Source organism: Eretmochelys imbricata, chromosome 9 (genome assembly GCF_965152235.1).
Source record: "Eretmochelys imbricata isolate rEreImb1 chromosome 9, rEreImb1.hap1, whole genome shotgun sequence".
NCBI lineage: Eukaryota > Metazoa > Chordata > Testudines > Cheloniidae > Eretmochelys > Eretmochelys imbricata.
The window spans coordinates 23,342,276-23,363,387 of record NC_135580.1 but is presented as its reverse complement, the minus strand read 5'-3'; the positions used below and the strand labels follow the sequence as shown (position 1 = coordinate 23,363,387).

General features: G+C 40.8%; 1 protein-coding gene across 3 annotated transcripts in view; it reads left to right on the top strand.

Moving 5' to 3' along the window:
* The window catches only part of RSRC1 (arginine and serine rich coiled-coil 1), a 370,782-nt gene that overhangs the window by 282,641 nt on the left and 67,029 nt on the right, over window positions 1-21,112 (top strand). For 2 of the 3 annotated variants that reach the window (XM_077826481.1, XM_077826482.1), the window contains exon 7: window positions 15,553-15,621. The exons of the other annotated variant lie outside the window; for it this stretch is intronic. In XM_077826481.1, coding sequence (XP_077682607.1) covers window positions 15,553-15,621 — 69 coding nt within the window. The remainder of the gene's footprint in view (window positions 1-15,552; window positions 15,622-21,112) is intronic. 3 annotated transcript variants of the gene reach the window in all.

Below are 21,112 nucleotides of genomic sequence, written 5' to 3'. Positions count from 1 at the left end.
AGGTGCCTGATTGAAAAGTACTACAGACAGAAAGGTATAATTGCTAGATATGAAATAGATACGCCATATTTTTATCATTAATTATGATCATCCCCATGCTTTTCACCATTAAGAAACTTGTTTCCCAGAAACAAAATTCTTCCATCCTGAGCTTCCAGATCTTGTCCAGCATTATAATAATTTTAACGAACTGATTTTTTTCAGGTTTCAGAGTAGCAACCGTGTTCGCAGAAAGAAAAGGAGTACTTGTGGCACCTTAGAGACTAACCAATTTATTTGAGCATAAGCTTTCATGAACTACAGTTCACTTCATCGGATGCATTCAGTGGAAAATACAGTGGGGAGATTTATATACATAGAGAACATGAAACAATGGGTGTTACTGTACACACTGCAACCAGAGTGATCACTTAAGGTGAGCTATTACTAGCAGGAGAGTGGGGGGGGGGGGCCTTTTATAGTGATAATCAAGGTGGGCCATTTCCAGCAGTTGACAAGAACGTGATTGTTTTCACACTCTTTCAATTTTTCTTTCCTTTCATTGTGTCTCATGATTTTGTGTACCTGTAACTAGGAAAATTAAAGATATTACAAGAGTGATTGTATTCTACCCACAGCTGGTCATTTCGCATCTATATGCCGTTGCTAAGCCCAAGTATAAGATCAGTAGCACTACATTTAAAAAAAAAATAAACTAGTGTCCATGAGATACGCACTGTGGAGATGGGGGGCGAGGGGGAAATGCTTAAAAAAAAGGGAGGAATGCAATGGAAGGGTAATCAGAGGAATGTTAGGACTACTGTAGTATAGATTAAAAACCCTGTGAAAAATATTCACTTTTAAAATATGAAACAGTAATTTGAACAGTTTGTATAACCCGCTTCATGGCTTTTGGAATAGGCACATGCCCAGCTGCTTCAGAAATAGGTGTGCTGTATAAAAAAATGTAAATATGTTTAAGCAATAATTTTCTAAGGAATATTCATGAAAATAGACATAACCATATATATCCAGGAGTGTTTGTTCAGCAAAACTGCTGGATGTACTTGGCGTACCATTCATCAGTGACTTAGATTGTCAAAGATTTTGTAACCGTTTATTTTAGGAATCTTCTTATGGAACAAATAAAACTCTTGAAGCTTCAAACCTCAGAGTGAGGGGAAATACAATTTTTTTTCTGGAGGACTGAGTTTGTAAAGGGGAGAATGATTGGGGTTAATTGAACTTGTCAAGAGAAAGGAGAGTAAGGAGGAAATCTAGGAAAATATGTGATCAAAAGTATGAAGACAAAGTGCGGTAATTATGTGTTCAAACCTTTCAGTGTGTTCTGGAAGCATAAACCCCAGCAACTCTGTGAAATATCAGAGGAGCTGGCCAAATAAGGAATAATGGGCCAAATCTTCCGGTGATTTAAATCAATATCGCTCCATTGAAATCAGCTCCTAACTATGGAGTCAATGGAGCTATGCTGATTTACACCAGCTGAGGATCTGACCTGGTATTTATTCGTAACTCGCAAATCACTGCTCTTAATTTCTAGTATTTTATCTCTGATGTCTTAGCACCATCTCATTTCATCTCGATAATAAAGTGCAATTTATAAATACAAACATATATTCAAAGAACTCTATTTAAATGTTGTTTTAAAAAAAATAGGTGAAGGGGTCCACAGCTAACTCACATGAAATGTTCTAATATTATTTCCCCCAAATATAAAAGCATTTCAGAAAGATTTTGATTTTGTGTCTATTTCCAATTTGCTTGTGTAATAACATGAACACAATACAATTATCATTAGAAAATAATCAGTGTCGTGTGAGTAGAGCTTATAGCTATCATCTGAGGAAATCCTCTCCAGATTCCCCCTTTCCAGCTAGTGTTTTGGGGAGATGAACAGGGCTTTCTGGTTATATAAGATACTTCCTTAGGGCTTCATTGTCTCTCCCAAGCTTATGGCTGTTCCAGCCCAAATGGAGGAGAATGTAATGGGTATAATGTATCATACTTGAAAAATATAACATTTTTAAATGCAAGGACAATTGATGAATGGTTTGCTAGATTTTAAAATATAATTTCCAGAATGTTATTTCAGATATTGTATTTATAACTGCTTTCATGTAAACTAAAACTTTATTTGAACCTTTTGGTCATACTATATATACACAATGAGAACAACATTTGTCTGTTTGTATTGCACATCTTGAGTTTGAATAATATAACACAATTTCCTAATTGGAATTCAGAATTAACACTGATATTTCATTTCACTTTGTGGGGAAAATGCCCAACAGTCATTTATTTGGGAATTACTTCAGACTAAGTTAAAACTAGGGGGAAGTTTTTAAGCTTTCCTTGAATTTCCTGCAGTATAATCATATCCATTTGATAGTCCGGCTATCCTGTTGTCCTTTATACATATTTCCAGGAGTTGAGATATGTAGGTTATATGAAGTAGAAGTTACTTCTCTGAGTGGTACTATGCATGTACAGAAATCTACCTGGAAGATGATGGTTCAGAAAAGTGAGTGCAGTGAAATTGCTTTGGTATTAAATGAAGGTGGTTTGGTTTTGTTGTGAATAGCTTCTCTTGTGATCTTAAGTTTTTCTGGTCTGTGTGTTTACATTGTGGTACTAGAACTTAAGGGTTTTTATTTTCAGCTCCTGCATGTGCGAAGGAGGCAGCTAAATAGTGAATCAGATGTATTTGATGAGATTGATCCTGTGGTGCTACTTGATTTGCCTGGGCTGCCTGCTGTGCCTGTGTCTAGATTGTTGTTGTGTAGAAGTCTATGGATAATAATCAGAAGCAAAGATTACTGGGAAAGAGTAGATTCATTAGTTTAAGCAGGCTTTCCTCAAAAAGTTCTTCCCACCCACCAACAGTGCCTTTCATTTCTTTGGCCCTTTCCTGAAAGCCTCCTGGTAGTTTTAACTAAGTCTAAAGAAATTATCAAATAAAGTCTGAGCTATGGTTCTTTACATTCAAATTTGTATTTGTTCTGAATGCTGATTGTATAGTACAAGTATATAAGGAAGGAAGGGAAGAGAAGGAGACATATGTTCACTAGCAAGATTCTGTATATGATTCATGTCTATTTGTGCATGTCAAGTACAATTGGTTGCTGCTCAAACTGCCCCATATTTTGAAAGATAGTCTTTCCATTGCAGCTAGGTCACTTATGGTTCTATACTTATATGGTTCTATCACTGATTTGTAGCCTATGCAGCAGGTAACTTCCATTTCTTTTTGTTATAGGTGGTGCTCAGCAGAACTATTTTAAAAATTTGTCTGCCTTTGGCATCATGAAGAATAGATGGCAGTGTGAGAAATCATTCTGTGCCCTTAATAAATTGCATTCGGAGGATGACCCTGTCCCTAACACAGATTTAATTAAGGGCATGTCATGTGTAATACAAGGCCTGGGTTAGAATAGCACCACAAACATCTCTTTGAATCTCTAATGATGTACGCTTATACATGGTAAATTGCAAATTAAACAGACTGACTTTTTTTGTCCATTCCTTCCCTTTCTTACAATTGTGTATTACCTGGTATTGATTGCAAGGAACTTCTGTACATTTTCCTGATCCTTTGTAGTGCTCTGACATTGCTGGTGATTTCCATACACTTTCTGACTTTTTGATTGCATCACACTAAACTTTAAGTAAATTTATGACAGCATTGTGGCCTACTCAATCTAGTGATATATAGCTCTCCCGACCATTGACTCCTTGAAAACTAGAATGTAAATGTTTATGTCAAAAGGAGTGCTTGGAAGATTCCACTAATAGTTGGGCTAGTGAAAATACGTATCTGAGTACTATTAACGTATCCACTGAGAAGAGTTTGTTATAGTAACGGATGATGACTTGAACACTCTTAACAGTGGGATTTTGGCTCTCCCCTCCACTCATTCTGGGATTCAGACAGATTAAGCAGGCAATCTACCAGCTTCTTCACAGATTCTAGTAATATGAATGCAAGGTGGACGCTAGGAGGTGAGCTGGCCGGAAGAGCACATTTAGTGCTTTGGTTTGACCACAAAGATAGAGCAGGGAAGTGGAGAAAAGACAATTATAAGTTAAGTCTCTGGATGGCTCACTAATGCATCTGGAGAAATGAGTGGGACAGGGTCAGTGAACAGCTGACCAGACAGCAGCATAATGAGATGGCAAAGAAATCACTTTCATATAGAGGCAGCAGGTGGAGTGAAAGTATTCCCAATAAATGACTGCATCAGTAGGAATGCAAGAAATACAGTGGTGGGCAACCTGTGGTCCACGGGCCGCATGTAGCCTGTCAGGGTAATCCACTGGCAGGCCGCAAGTCAGTTTGTTTACATTTGCACCACCACCCACAGCTCCCATTGGCTGGAGTTCGTCATTCCTGGCCACTGGGAGCTGCGGCCCGCATCACTTCCCACAGCTCTCGTTGGCTGGGAATGGTAACCCGTGCTCACTGGGAGCTGCAGGCAGCCATGCAAATGTAAGCAAACTGGCAGCCTGCCAGTGGATTACCCTGATGGGCCACGTGTGGCCCGTGGGTCGCAGGTTGCCCACCACTGATCGAGAGGGTTAAGAGATGTGAAAAAGATGGAGAGTTTAAGAAATGATTGGAGAAGACAAGCAAGTTTTCCTCGAGGGCTGCCCAGTGCTATCTTCTCATGCCAGACTTCTCAACTCTTATTCATGGCAGACAGGTAGAAACACCACCAGACTCAGATGCTGGTAGTGTTAGTCTCCGATAAAATATTCAAAAGGAATTGCTGTAGGCACAGCAGAAGGAAGATGTCAAGGTTCTTCCCCACTCTGAACTCTTGGGTACAGATGTACTAAGTTGTGGGGACCTGCATGAAAGACCCACTAAGTGTATTCTTACCAGCTTAGGTTAAACGCTGCCACCACCAAAGTGTTACACAAAGAAAAGGGGAAGTGCCCACTTGGAAACGTCTCCCTCCCAAAGTATCCCCCCAAGCACTACACCCCCTTTCCTGGGGAAGGCTTGATAAAAATCCTCACCAATTTGCATAGGTGAACACAGACCCAAACCCTTGGATCTTAAGAACAATGAAAAAGCAATCAGGTTCTTAAAAGAGAATTTTAATTAAAGAAAAAGTAAAAGAATCTCCCCTATAAAATCAGGATGGTAAATACCTTACAGGGTAATCAGATTCAAAACATAGAGAATCCCTCTAGGCAAAACCTTAAGTTACAAAAAGACACAAAAACAGAAATATACATTCCATCCAGCACAACTTATTTTATCAGCCATTTAAACAAAACAGAATCTAACGCATATCTAACTAGATTGCTTACTAACTCTTGACAGGAATTCTGACCTGCATTCCTGCTCTGGTCCCAGCAAAAGCATCACACAGACAGAGAGAACCCTTTTTTTGCCCCCCTCCAGCTTTGAAAGTATCTTGTCTCCTCACTGGTCATTTTGGTCAGGTGCCAGCGAGGTTATCTTAGCTTCTTAACCTTTTACAGGTGAAAGGGTTTTTCCTCTGGCCAGGAGGGATTTAAAGGTGTTTACCCTTCCCTTTATATTTATGACAGAAGACATGCAAAATTATTCAAGGATTTGCTTAGACTGGCCTTAACTATGTTTAATAATACCAGTCTAATGCAGCAGATGTCCAACAGGAGAGGGTTCACTCAATCTTGGATGTGGCCTGCATCAAACCCCTTTCCCTAGATTAGTAATGTGGGCCCCCTACCTTAGTACATAGTTCCAGGGCACAAAATGACCAGCAGACCTAACCACTTATACATTCCAATGCATAGCTTTTCCCCACTCACCCACAGATACTCTCTCTCTCGTGTGTGTTTAGAGCTTAGCTCCTCCATCATCCAGCAGTGCCCTTATCAGCCCCTTGTATTTAGCCCTTTTGAAATCCCTGGAAGGATTAACTCTCCATGTTCTCACAACCACACCACATTTGGAAGGCTGCATACTCAACCATCCTTTGCTAGTTGGCCTTTTAACTAACTTTCCTTAAAAGACTAGCCACCTCATGCTGCTGAGTTAGAAGTTGCAACAGTGCTGTTAAGAAGAGAGAAGAAAACTGATAATAGACTCTTGTACAGAGCAAACCAGCATAAATACAGAAACCAGCAACCTAATGCAAATTTTAACCACAATAATGGCAACAAGGGCATCATACAACTCCCTTCTCCCTACTTTACTCTTCCTACAGTCATGCAACCTTCCCAACCCTGTAACAGCAATGAGAACAACGTCCTATGCTAATGCATAAATGAGGTGGCACCTGGATGTGAATTTCACAAGATTCCTGCCTTAGGCCAGCTCATGTGTCCTTTTTACCTAATTACCATCTGTAGCACTGTCTGGTCGGGGGTGGCAGCCACTGAAGGCGCCATCGTGGCCTTGTCCCCCCTTTTGTATAGATTCCAGTCTCTTACCCCTAACCCCACTGAGACCAGCTAGTCAATCATGTTGACGTACACGGAATAGCCAGTTGAGGTAGCGGTGCCAAGCCCCTCTCTCTGTCCTTGCTCCTCAAGGGTGATGGTGACACAATGTTCCTCTTTTCTCTCTCCCGCTCTCCCCTTCTAGTTCCCCCCCCCCCCCCCCACTACCCAAACTGGCCTACAGAAGCAATTTGCTAATTGAAGGACTTGGTTAGAATGCCTGTCCTGGACTTGAAAAGGTTAAAGCAGTCTGGAAAGAGTAAACCTGGTCAGTCATGCCAGTTATTGCTCCAGAGAATTACCTGGTATTCATTGATCTACTGTTGTTTATCTTTACCCATTATACTTGGGCCTCAAAAGGAACAGAATCTGTAGTTCTGGCCAGCAACCTGCATTTCTGTTACCAGGATCTCCATTCAGAATCTCATCAGTTGCTAGAGTATTTTCAAAATTCATGGCAATTGTTTTATTTCTTTCTTCAGTGAGGACTGTGAAACAAGCTAAGTGACACTTTTAAGTTCAGCATTTTTGAGATGTGTGACTATCAGGTATATAGAAGCATGGGACGAAAGGGGGTCATGTTCACATAACACAAAGATTTTCCTTAAGTTTTGTGAAAAAATTCATATTCATAACAGCAATCATGGAAAGTTGCAACCCGAAAGGAAATTTGTTTTAGAAGGTTATTAGCAACTGAAAAAGAATAGAAAGCTGATACTGACCTTGACTATCATGTTCACTGATACAGAATGCTGATACTTGAATGTTACCTCAACTTCAAATGAACGTTAACGTTTGTGTTTGTAACTAACAAAGCATTGCCAGTTCTTCACCATATTTATTTGCTTGTATGATGTATCCACATCCCCTGCTCTTTGTTTTGGCTTTACTTTGGAAGTTCTTTAGGACAGGGATTGTCTGTCTTGTATTTGTACGGTGCCTGGCACAATTGGGCACCAGTCCTGATCAAGGTCTTTGGGTGCTAACAAACTATAAATATTAATTATTATACTACTACTACCTGAAAATACTGACAGTGGATTCTCTCTTCTGTTGCTCTGCTCTTAATAATGGTTCATTATCTGATACTGAATTTCTGTATGTGTTCCAGAACTTTATTACTTTAGTGTAAGTAAACTTCTGCAACATCTTCAGTGTGTCATTTTCCCATCCCTCCGAAGGAAAGAAAAAATCAATAGAATTGTAATTTTATCTGCAGTTGAATGAGCTCTAAAATGCTGAGAGCTTGAATTCAAGCTCCTCCTTTAATTAATTAATTAATTTTTAAGAATGCTTTATAAGCAGTCAGACTGTTGTCATACTAGCAGTTTATCCATGCAAGAGACCCAGTTTCAGGAGCAACCTCAGCATTCCAACTACCTGGGTCAATTAAGACCAGGGTATTGCTGAAGTGACTTATTTGGTCTTCTTTGGATGATGTGCCACTGCTGATCTCCTGTAAATTATGTTGGTGTGTGTCCCCCAACCTCCAAGTTGAGGAAAATGTACTGAAGAAGCTTCTGCATGGAGAATATTTTTGAGCATTTTTGCTAGCCCATGTGATACTGCCAGAAAATGGAAAGCTGAGGTAGCTCAAGCTCATGCAAGTTTCAGCTTCCTTATCAATGTATATTCTGCTACAAGTTTTTGTTGTTATGGAGTGAAGTTAGGCTGTCTTTTAACTACCCACACATCATGGTTTTGGCTATATTTACACTTTTATTAAACTGTTAGATAAAACACAGTACTCAGGATGCCAGTAGAGTTTCAGTTAATTTTTTTTAAAAAAGTTAGGCACATCTGGTGCTTATCAAAAGTTTATTCTAATTTGAATATTTTATTTGACTGCTCCAAAGTTTTGATATTTTTCAGTCTGAGTACAATGTACCCAGGGAAAAAGACTAAGTTGGCAATGTGTTTACTTCTAGATGTTTGGCCACTGATTCTTGACCAGAAGATATTGCCTTGCATCAGAATGTTTACATGCTTTGTATTTCCTTAGGTGGTGAGCTACATGTGTTATGTTCTACCCTTTAATTTGGGAGAATAGCATAGAGATTTATGCAAACTCAATACTAGAGGTAAGTGAAAGGGGTGAATTACGTTTTAGAAGAATTTAGTGGATTTTCCATCTTTTTAGTGTAATCTGCTCTCAGCTATGTCCTAATTTCACCAAAATAAACAAACTCAGTTTGTGATTATATTCATTTTGGTTAAAAGTGGAGATAGTGTAGTACTCATTTTAGGAATTCCTTTATGGGGTTGGACAGTAAAAGTTAGGGAGTAGGGCAAAGTGAGAGATCAGTATTGACAACCTCAAGAGATCAAAAATAATGAATCAAACCCTAAAAAATCTTGAGTGGCCCAAAAAATGAGTTTTTAATCCAGTCATGTTTTTAATCTTTTTCTTGACTTTTTAACTCTCCTCTGTGCCTCTGCCAGTGTTTGTGATAGCTTCAGGTTGAAAAGTCAACTTTTAATGCACACAAAAGTACATGCCTCTCCTAGGCTGCTCAGAAGCAGATTCCACTCACCCTCTTTACACCCCTGAAATAGGGGAACTGCCATCCATTTTCTATTACTGTCTTGACACAGCAGCAATACTTCTGACTCCTTCTGCCCTGGGACTTCACTACTTGGGATTCAGTGGTGCCACTTCCCAGAGTTCCCACTCCCTACTTCTCTGCTGCCCCAAGACCCTCTCTCTGGTATGGGTCCATCCAAGAAGGTAGGGCAGGTGCATGTCCTCAGCCCCAAGGCTCTTGCACAGACCTCTGCTTATGTGCCCAGCCTCAAAACTTGTGGGATTGGAGGAGCTTCTAGTGGGATCGCAAGAGCTGCTCCTCCAGGCTCTAAAATCCTGTGGCTCATTATCAGTTCATGAGAACTGGCTTTCTCAGCTGCTCAGAGAGACCTCCTCTTACCCACCACTGCTCCCAGGCTGTTCTTCACAATCCCTGAGTCCTGTTCAGCTCCCTGAACCATAGAGTGGCAGTTATTATCATGACTTCAATTTCACTAAAAGCAGTGGGAGGTGACAGCCAATTTTATTAAGGGCAGCCTCACTTCCACATGCAGATAGATGGTAGGGAAATGGCTGCCATCTTGCTGGCTTCAGACCCACTGACAGTAGTAGGAGATGGTGGTCATTTGGGATAAGGGAAAATTCATGAGTTGGCACCTTTCATCAGTTTTTCATGAGACAGGTAAAAAACAAAAGAAAACACCCCAAAATCACTAGAGTCCTCAAAGGAAACCTGAAAAAGACATGCCTGGGAAATTAAATTCATAACTCTGAATGCTAAAAGCCACAGACTTATCAGAGACAATGGTTTTATGGCTGTGACTCTCTGTACCTTGGGGGAACATGCAGCACCCACATGTTCATCCTTATAAAATGATTGTGTGGTATCCAATGCAAAGTTTGTCATGTCAGGTGTCTTCAGAAGGCTCATGATGCACTGAGCATTGTTGTTATAGTGATGTTATAGTAATTGTTATAGTAATATGTGACAAAGTTCTTCTTCTGCCTTGGTGGGTCCTGCGCTTATTGGTGGATTTGCTCGCCTCAGAGGTTCACGGCAGCCATCAGTTTGGCCACTTTTGCTAGTGGCTCAAACCTGTCATTCACTCAGCTAACCTCATCACTGGCCAGCATAGGGAAATGGAAGGAGAACAATCCCTACAGTCTCTGCTGATCCACCTAGTGGGTCAGGGGACAGGCCGGGACCTTCCCCGCTGGTGGGACCCACAGTCCAGGACAACTCCTCCTGTACCCAGTTGGGAGTATGGGGGGAACCCAGGCCCGCCCTCTACTCTGGGTTCCAGCCCAGGGCCCTGTGGATCACAGCTGTCTACAGTGTTTCTTGCAACAGCTGTGTGACAGCTACAACTCCCTGGGCTACTTCCCCATGGCCTCCTCCCAACACCACCTTTGTCATCACGATAGGACCTTCTTCCTGATGCCAGATAGAGTTTGTACTCCTCAGTCCTCCAGCAGCACGCCCTCTCACTCTCAGCTCCTTGTGCGCCCCTTAGTGACTGAAGTGACGTCCTTTTTAAACCAGGTGCCTTGATTAGCCTGCCTGTCTTAATTGATTCTAGCAGCTTTTTAATTGGCTCCAGGTATCCTAATTAGCCTGCCTGCCTTAACTGGTTCCAGCAAGTTCCTAATTGTTCTGGAACCACGCCTGTTACTTACCCAGGGAAAAAGGACCTGCTTAATCTGGAGCTAATATATCTGCCTTCTATCACTTTCCTGTAGCCATCTGGCTTGACCCTGTCACAAATGTTATAGGTTGTAATTTCATATATATAGTTATGAGGCTGAAAATGTGTCCTCATGGCTTAAAACAGGCCCAGGCAAAACTCACCAAGAGCACAGGGGCAGTTCACACCCCATCAGGGCACGTGTGGGACAAACCCAGCCCAGCCTCACAGGAACAAAGGACACTGACCTCAGCCGCAACAAAGGATCTGTTGGACTCTCTAGTGAGTCACGCCCCTTTGGTCAGTTTGGGACTACGATGAGGTAATGCTCACCTGACTCTGAAGGGAGATGGAGGGAGGCATAGCCAAGAGGGAAGAAAGAACATGATAAATGGGAGAAACGTTTGCCATGCTCTTCCTCTCTCTTGCACTTGCATCTACAGACAGCACACCAAGCGATTGAAGCACTGATCAAAGGGGAGAGCCTGGCTGAAGGGCAACCAGCCAGCCTGTGGTGAGAAGCATCTAAGTTTGTAAGGGCACTGAAAGTGTTAAGATCAGCTTAGAATGCATTTTGCTTTTATTTCATTTGACCAAATCTGACTTGTGCTTTGACTTACAATCACTTAAAATCTATCTTTGTAGTTAATAAAATTTGTTCGTTTATTCTACCTGAAGAAGTGTGTTTGGTTTCAAGTGTGTCTGAGACTCCTCTTGGGATAACGAGCCTGATGCATATCAACTTCTTTGTTAAATTGATGAACTCTCATAAGCTTGTAGTGTCCAGGGGGCATAACTGGACACTGCAAGATGGAGGTTCCTAGCGTTGTGTCTGGGGCCGGAGATATTGTCTAGTGTCATTTGGTTGCACAATCCAAGGAGCAGCTTACATGCCAGAGGCTGTGTGTGAACAGCCCAGAAGTGGGGGTTCTCACAACAGAGCAGGGTAAGGCTGGCTCCCAGAGTCAAGAATTGGAGTGACCTAGCAGATCACCAGTCCAAATAACACCAGGGGAATGTCACAATGGCCCATTACAACAACTTGTAACACATCTGCTGCCTACCAACCCTACATTAACACTTTTGCAGTTGCAGGACAATTGCTCACTTCATTTTACCTGGTCTTCCACAACGTGTATTGTGACCCTTACGCTTAACAATCTGTCCCACCTACTATTTAACCTGAATACTTTGATATCCTTCACCAGAAATGAAGAAGAGCTCTGTGAAGCTTGAAAGCTTTTCTCTTCCACCAACAGAAATTGGTCCAATAAAATTGCCTCACCCACCTTGTCTCTCTCATATCCTGTGAACAACTTGGCTACAAGAACACTGCAAACAGCAAATCTGGAGGTCCACAATGACATTTTTACAGATTCACTTTCCAACGCAGAGCTGTAGTCCGATTTATTTTTAGGAATAATGTTTGGTACAGATAGAAAGAATGTACACAAAGAAAACTGAAGTTACGCAAGTAGGGAAGGTGGAAAAGGAGCTGTTGACTTACATTTCAAGAGAGAAGCAGAAGAAAGGATTTGCATACTTGGAAAGTATCAATCAGAGAGAGACCTGGAGAACGTGCACCCAGTGTGCCTGGGCGGCAGAGAAAAGGGTGGCAGGAGTACTGTGGGACTGGCAATTAAGTAACAAACTGAAAGGAAAAGTGTCTGCTGCAAAGTTTGACAACAGTGGGTCTTGCAGAGGTGGAAGGAAATAAGATACAGGTAATAGAAAACAACATACTGAGGAAAATGGAAGGCAAGTGAAGTGTAGGTTGAATGTGCCTGGAAGAAATGACAGGGAAGATGAACTTGGGACTCTAAGTGATAGGCTGGAGAGTGCATGTCTGAGGTGGGCTGGACATGTGAGAAAATGGGAGAAGAGCGACGAGTAAAGAAAACCTGGGGGCCGGTGGGAAGAGACAGCAAGAGTGGACATGGGAGACAGAGGGTACAAGAGAAGTTTGAGGAGAAAAGGACTGAAACCCCAAGATCTGTGAACCCATGCCATGGACTGAAAGAAGTGGCAAAGAATCATGGGCACCTTGGACACCATGTAAACGAGAAAAAGAGTCAAGAAGTTGAAGTGAAGTTCAGTATATGTCGACTGATACAGAATTAAAATGTCTGAGCAATCCTCAAAGCAACACACAGGCTTTAGCAACTGTGTCCTCTGTGCATGTTTAGGGCGGGGTGGGCAAATTACAGCCCGCGGGCCGGATCCGGCCCCTCAGGGCTTTAGATCCGGCCCACAGGATTGCCCCCCATGGTGCCACAGGCCCTGCGCCGTTCTCAGAAGCGGCCAGCACAATGTCCCTGCGGCCCTGGGGGAGGGCAGGGCAGGGCAGGGCAGAGGGCTTCATGTGTTGCTCTTACCTCCAGGCACCGCCCCTCGCAGCTCCCATGGGCCAGGAACGGGGAACCACGGCCAATGGGAGCTTCGGGGAAAGTACCTGGAGGCGCAGCAAGGGCAGCGCGTGGAGCCCTGTGCTTCCTCTCCCCCAGGGGCTGCGCAGGGACGCGGTTCCAGCCGCTTCCCGGATCAGGCAGGCAGGGAGCCTGCCCTGGCCCCTGTGCGTGCCGCTGCCACCCCGGAGCTGCTTTAGGTAAGCAGTGCTGGGCTGGAGCCCGAACCCCTGCCACAACTCCCTGCATCCCACCCACAACTCCCTGCCTGCACCTCTCACCCCTGCTGCACCCCAGCCCCCTGCCCTGAGCCCCCTGCCACACCCCCATGAACCCCAACCCCCTTCCCTGAGCCCCCTGCTGCACCTTGCACCTTCGTGCACCCCAACCCCCTGCCCTGAGCCCCCTGTTGCTCCCTGCACCCTCGTGTACCCCAACCCCCTCCCCTGAGCCCTCATCACCCCAATCCCCTGCCGCACCACTCCTGCACCCCAACTACCCCCCCCAACCCCAGCCCTGCATACAATTTCCCCACCTAGATGTGTCCGTCGGCCCAAATGTTTGCCCACCCCTAGTTTAGGGGCTAAATTATATTATTGTTAATGAGCATTTTAGGGTATATGACTGTGCTTATAATACTTACTAAGCTGTGACATTGTCCATGTAATCAGCCAAGACTGTGAAGGAAACTTCTATCTCTGTTAAATGAAGTTTTTAAAAAACCCTACTTGCAACCATGTATAGTAAGAAGGCTTGAAAATTGACAGTGTGAAGTTAATTTAGCTAAAATGTATATTTAGCTATGATACAGTAAACCATTTCAATTTCTTTAAACTTTTTTTCTCAGATAACCATTTTTTAAAAATCCAATGAATTGGATCAGTAAGGAAGAACAAACTAGCACAGTGGAATAGATAAATCAAATTTAGGCATGGTAGTTTATTGAATCTAAATTGTGCCCGGTTGGCCCAAGAGGTATATAAGCAATCCATCTTGTGCTGATAATGGAGGTTCTTGAAATCCACCTGATGTTTGCATTATTAAATTTCAGTCTAATGAGCTCTGCTAATACATATTGAAGATGGTTGTAAGGAGTAGAATGTGAATCTGAGCGGGATAATTTGAAAGAAACATAAGCTGAGCATTTTACATGACTCAAGGGGTATAGCTACAATTATACATATAACCAAAATTGAATTTAAATGGAATTTCTATTATCCGTGTCCTTCTACCAGGGAAAATAAAGTGTAAATGAAGTAAAAGTCTTTAGCGTTGGTAGTGGTTTGTTTTTATTATCTAATTTAATAGATTCTTGCAATGATATTCGCTGGCAGAAAAGTTTTAATATTTCATTACTTTAAATGTAGTCTAGGTGTGTATAAAAGCTTATAAATGGAAACATGTCTGTGTAATTGCTTTTATCATTTCATAACACTAGTATTTAGGTTGTATATTTTTAAGAAGAGGTATCAGACTGTGAAGAGACAGCAGACTTTGAAAAATATAATCTTGTGGCATTTATTTTCTGCATACCCACTGCTTAAGCTGAACGTTATATTCGTAAATTATATAGGTTGATTCAGTAGGCAATAGAAATAGTACCTGAAAAACTGAATAAACATTTATTGTTCTCTACCACAGTTTACAGTAGCTTTATTGTACAGGAAAGTCTGGTCTGAAGTCTTATTCCTGTTAGTTTGGGTTCCTTTTCTTCTGACAAGGCAGTACTTTTAAAAAGTTAATATTTCATCAAGTATAATGCTATTAGAGACTTATTCTCACTTAGTTCAGTCATCAGGCATTGAGATGGCAATAAAAGAGAATGGCTCCTTTGAGACATTAATGCTTTGGAATAAATGATGTGCTAGAACAGAAATTTAATTAATTTACAGAGTATATTGATAGTCCCTTGTTACTGTGCTGTATATTTTTAATCTTCTTTAACATCTGTAGTAAAGTGTTTGAAAACCCCTGCAGTTGAGCAACTAGTAGGTAATTAAGTAATAAGGGAAGAGGCTTCTAGAGGGAAAAAGATTCTTTTTAGAGGATGCTGTAATAACATGAATAAAGTACTGCTGCTGTGATTTGCAATGAAAAAAATATATTACCTAATTTGATACTGTGACATAGATAGTCCAGACATCCTATATTTTAAATCTTATATGCAGCTCTGAATATTGGAAATATGGCTTTTCCTTCAAAAGAAATCTTCGTTTATTTCCTATATTAGTAAATTAGTTGTTTTTTTTTAAATATTCTGCCACTGTGTGATTTCCTTTCACCTTACAAATTGTCAGTTATGATACGGATTAACAGTACTGGTCTTGTAAATAAAAAAAAATATTAAAGGCCAAATTCTGCTTCAAGTGCACATTGACTTTAGTGGGAGCTGCAGAAATTAATCTGAAAGTGAACTTCAGCCCTCAGAAAGGGTTTTGTTTTATTATACAAATGTAATTAAAACAAGTATAAATAACTCATTATAGATATTTTTTATTTTTAGCGAAAGCAGATGAAGCATTGAAGGCTAAAGAAAGAAGCGAAGAAGAAGCGAAAAAGAGAAAGGAAGAAGGTAATGCAGTTTTTTATTTATCATCAAGATACAGTTTTTATTAAACTGACAATAATAATTCCATAAGGAACAGTTTCCTTTGAGGTTCTCATATTTTCTCTAGGGTTGGACCACATCTTAATAGGGGTATGTCATGGTCAGTCGTTCTCCAATTCACAGTCACACAGAGCACCTCCACCTCTCAGTCACAACCATATAATATTCCTGTGGCAACTACAGCAATTGCAGGGAATTATTTAATGATTTTTTTAAAGCTGTCTTTAAAGCAACTTGGTATTTGGTAACAAGCAGAAGAGCTAATACCATGTGACCAGTCAGCTCTGTGAGGCAGAGACCACAGTTAGAGAAGTCACTGCAGTCAATTAACATAAAACAGTAACATTGTTTATCTGAGAATATATTGTACGACTAACATAAGATGTCCAATCATTAGTCTAGTTCACTTGTGCAGCACTCTGTACTATGTCATGATAGTAATCCCTCCAATGCCGTGGTAGCTCTGTGCACTGAGTACTTTCAGGATGAAGGCCTTTTCCATTGCACTACCAGTGGTAGACTACCAATGGGAATCTGTACAAGGTTTGCAGGATCAGGTTCAAAACAAATGTACTTTGTTTGTGTCTCTCTTCATTATTTGGTGATACATCAAGTTCTGTGAGAAAGCCAACCTGAACTTATATAAAGGAACCTTAAGTGGTATTCCACACTTCAACTTTGATGCGGTATCCCCATTTCTCAGAGAAAATTAATAGCAAAAATCTGTCTCCTGTGGTTCCAATTAAAATGAGCTACTAAAGTGTCTGCAGCATATATTACTTTTATGTTGGTTTAAGTATAAAATATATACCAAAGGATTTTACTTTTATGAAACTGTCAGCTTACTTGTTTTTGACATCATCACTTATCTTGAAACCTGATCCTCAATTTTTGAAAGATGCTGCTGTTTAAGAAATTATTATTTTAAAAAATTAAAGCATCAGTATATACTTTTTCCTTGATGTTTTATTATTATTTTCCAATACCATATAGGTGACTTCTGAGTTGTGACAGATTTTTTGACTGTACACAGTACATTTTAATTATATTTCAAGGTGGATATCTGATCTAAGGGGGAGTGTGTGTGTCTGTCTGTCTGTATGTATGTATGTATGTATATGTATATACATATATGTACATACATATATATTTTCCTAGGTTAGCCTTTGATCATCTAGTGCCCTCTGCAAATCATAATTTGGTGCCTACATGTAGGTAGTATTCTAGTTGCCAAAGGGGTTGTGTTTGAGACAGACTGTCCTAGAATCAGTGGTGTACACAGGCTGAAAACTTAGGATAAGAGAGCCTTTCATTGGAGGATTGGAATGTGGTTAGTTCACAGGAAGGTATAGTGGCAAAGAACTGTTCGAAGGCCGTGGCATCACTACTATAGCTAATCTGAAAAGAGATAAGGGGAAGGAAGAACTGGGTTAGGAAAGGGTTGAATGTGAAGTTTGGGGAGGTGGCTGGGATCAGAGTGTGACTGGAGGAGAGGGAGCTCCTGTCTAACCAATATCAACAATAGAAGCTTTTGTGAATAGAGCTGCACCAGTGGTGAATTATACATCCTAACTTTCCTAGCCGTAGACAAGTCCCGTCTATCTTGACTCATCTCCAAATGCTTCATTTCGTTATCCTTCCATCTCCCAGGCTCTCAACCTCAGTTTACTCTGACTTCCCTCTTCATGTCCTCATACCCAGTCTCTTTCTAAGTGCAGTCTCACCTGCCTTTTTTAATGTCACCCACATCCACCCTTTCCAGGCTGTCTCCTCTACTGAAGTCATTGTGCACTCCCTGGTTTTTCTCTAGTTTTGACTACTGTAACCACCTCTTCTCTGCCTCTTTACACCTCTTTCCCCCCCACTCCAGTCTATCTAAAATGTCACTGCTAAATTCATCTTTCTCTCCTATCACTACAAGCACATTCAAAACCCCTCCTTGACTCCATTCATTTTCTTCCTTTCTTTTAACACAGCAAATTAAAGCTCTTTGTCTTTCCCTTAAAGCCCCTAGAAACTTCAGCTCCCGTTTACCTCTGTTCTTAACGCCTTTAAGAAACTGGAGACTATTCCTAGAAAGGAGACAGCACAATAGAAGGTGCACAGTGGAGAGTATGAAAGAGATGAGGCGAGCATAAACTTCTTGGTTTAATGATCTGTTTGGGGTTTTTTTAATGTAAAATGAATGCTAAGCTTTTTTCACTTCAAAGTGTACTGGGCACTCATTACATCTGAAGGAAATCTTTTTCTTTTATGTTAATTTTCTAATTATTTTATCCAGATACACTGTGTGAGCTTGTTATAAAAGAGACAAATCTACTCTCCCAATATTTAAATATAACTAATGCCCATTGTATCCAAATGGGATGAAGCTAAGGATGTAGCCAGTAAAAGGTATCACCACCTCTATATCAGCACATTCAGGCACTTTTGAAGCTAGTAACAATAATGCTTTCTCCAGCCTTTCCAGTGCTCAACTGTGTTTGGCAGGCATCTGGGTGCTTTTTTTTTTTAAGTTTTACTTTCACTTGAAACATCTAAATTGGGGGCATTTTAAAAGTGTCTTAAGTGAAAGTAAAACTCACCAGTGCTTCATGGACAACCAAACTTCAAAGCAAAATACTGCTGCCTCCTGCTTGGCCTCCCAGCTCAACAGCACGCTGCAGGTGGCTATACCACTTTGAAGTCTATGGTTTTTATTTAAGCAGCTATATCAGAAATGTATTAAACTCTCAGTGTGGCATGTTAAATAGATACTTAGATGTGAAAGTGCAGACTGGCTGTCTGCAGAACATTGATAAACTAGGAAACTGAGCAAGTGTCTCTGCTTGGAATGGTAACATTTCACACCCACTTTGCATTGGCATAAATGGCCACGTGAGGTGCAGAACAATGGAGGATCAGGTCTTGTGACTTTAATATTTTTTACTGGAAATAATAAAAAGTATTTAAAATCCTATCAGAATAAAAAGATTGCTCAGTATTTTGATTTGAGGGCAACGAAGAGCAAAACATTATAAACAGTTTTCAGAGTAGCAGCCGTGTTAGTCTGTATTCACAAAAAGAAAAGGAGTACTTGTGGCACCTTAGAGACTAACAAATTTATTTGAGCATAAGCATCCGATGAAGTGAGCTGTAGCTCACGAAAGCTTATGCTCAGATAAATTTGTTAGTCTCTAAGGTGCCACAAGTACTCCTTTTCTTTTTGCGAATACAGACTACACGGCTGCTACTCTGACAACTATCTGTGATGACTTTCAATGGGAGGTAGGCACCAAATTGCCATCTATGCCTTTGAAAATCTCCCCTTGAGAAAATGTCACCTTTTAAATTTCTGAAATAAATAGATTAGACAGATCACCATGTGAGATTCTGGGTAGATTAAAAAGTGGTGATTTTAACCTATAAAACCCCAATTGGTCCAGGCCCAGCCTACCTGAGAGATTGCCTCTATCCCCAAAATACGTTGCCACAATTGCAGTCAGCAGAGACAGTGATGCTAGATCTCCCTTGATTTAATAGAGAAAGAGCTGCTGACAGAGCATTTTTCATAAGGGCCCTATCACTCTGGAATGTCCTTCCTCCCATGGCACAGAATAGTCCCGATTTGACGACTCTCAGGGTACCCTGCAGGATCCATTTGTTTTTCCTGGCATTTGACGAGAGGAAAGTGGATTGAGGTATTACCCAATGTATGGAGGTCATAGTAATCTGGAAACACAAAATTAGTAGAAGAAAGTTTTCAAAATTTTGCAGATTTTTGTAGTTGGCATTCTTGTGGTAGTATAAGTCTCTGCCATGTGCCAGCTCAAGTTCAAGTAATGTCTCTTCCTCTCATACAAGGTGGGGACTGAAAACCTCTTTGAAACTTTCCTCAGGATGATTCAGGTGTAGAGTCAGTGGACCCTGTGGGGTGTGAATACAGCTTTGACCGGGAGGTTGGTTGGACACTATAATTTTAGTAAAGTAGTAGCAAGTCTTTCAGCTCCTGTAGTGGCGTGGAAATAGATAACTTTTTCTACCTTCTTCATCAACGTTTAAAGACTATGAGCCAAGCTGGTAAAAAAATGGTTTCCTCCAATTAGGTTCCTAAAACCATATTTAGGTGCCTTAATAAGTAACCTGATATTCAAAAGTGCTGAACACCCAGCAGTTCCCACTATACTTAATGGGAGCTGTTGAGTGCACTCAGAAATTTTTAATATCATGCCACTTGTTTAGGTACTTAAACATGAATTTAGGAGTCTAAAGTTAAACACCCATTTTTAAAAGCATGGTCCCAGTAAAGTCCAAATCAACAACCTATTGCTAAAAGGATGGATGAACATTACTCTCTTTTTGAAGGGGGGGAAAAAACACACCAACCACAAGAGCAGGTGTTATGCACACAGTGCTCTGTTAACAAATAGGATTTGTGTTTGAAACTCCTGCTCAGTGCTTTGAATATTTACCTTTTGGTGACCTGTATCTATACTGCTGCTTTATATACTTCATTCGTTACACTAGAGCATTCTTGAAAATAAGGAAAGAATATCACAGTTCCAGATGATTTATATAACCAGCCACCTGGGACTGCTCTGTGGTTGATCCTGAACTGAGAATAAATGAACAACAGTGTGCAGTCATGCAAGGCGTATTACTAGAGAAGAGCTAGAATGTGTCATACTGAACTGTATATTTCCATTAGTCTGCCTAAATTAACATAATGCTTTATTTAGAATTCTATAATGAGTTATATAGTGATACTTTTTATCTACCTGTAATCATGTTGCCCTGGGGATAATGCTTTAGTAAACATCTGATTTTTCTGACAAGGGGATTCCTTCCAAATCCTCCAAAATTAAGTTACACAATTAAGTTAAGCTGCTGGGTTAAAGTTTTGTGTAGATTCAAAGGAGGCTTCACATTAGACCAGTTTCCCCTAGCAAACACTGTTTTTTAGTGTTCACTGTTCAATGATTTTAGACAGTCATCTTCAAGAACTGAATTGATCGAATTCACCTGAGGATATTAGTGAATGAGAAATGAAGAGATCTTGCCCAAGATCCAGAAGTTCTGAAACAACTTTAGAATCAGTTCTAAGTTGCAAAAAGTTCTAAGCTGGAATCTCTTCAGAGATGGAAGAAATACTTAGGAAAATATCCTTAATGTCTCAAGTTTGACTTTCATGTTTTTGTGATTTTCTTCATCATTAGAGGGTAATTTTTTATGCACAAGATCACTTTCATTTAAAGAAATCCAGACTTCTGATTGAGCAGTAGGTCTTCCAGTCCGCATAAGCTCAGAATCCTACTAGTTCCAGCAGCAGCTATCATAGCCAGAATCTTAGCATTCATCTTTTTAAAAAAGTCCCCAGGCCTGATGATGGCCTTAAAAATGTGAACTTGGACATTGCTGCATCAGTTACTCTGACTCTGCAGAGATTCTGAAACAATAGAAGGTGTGAAATGTCTCT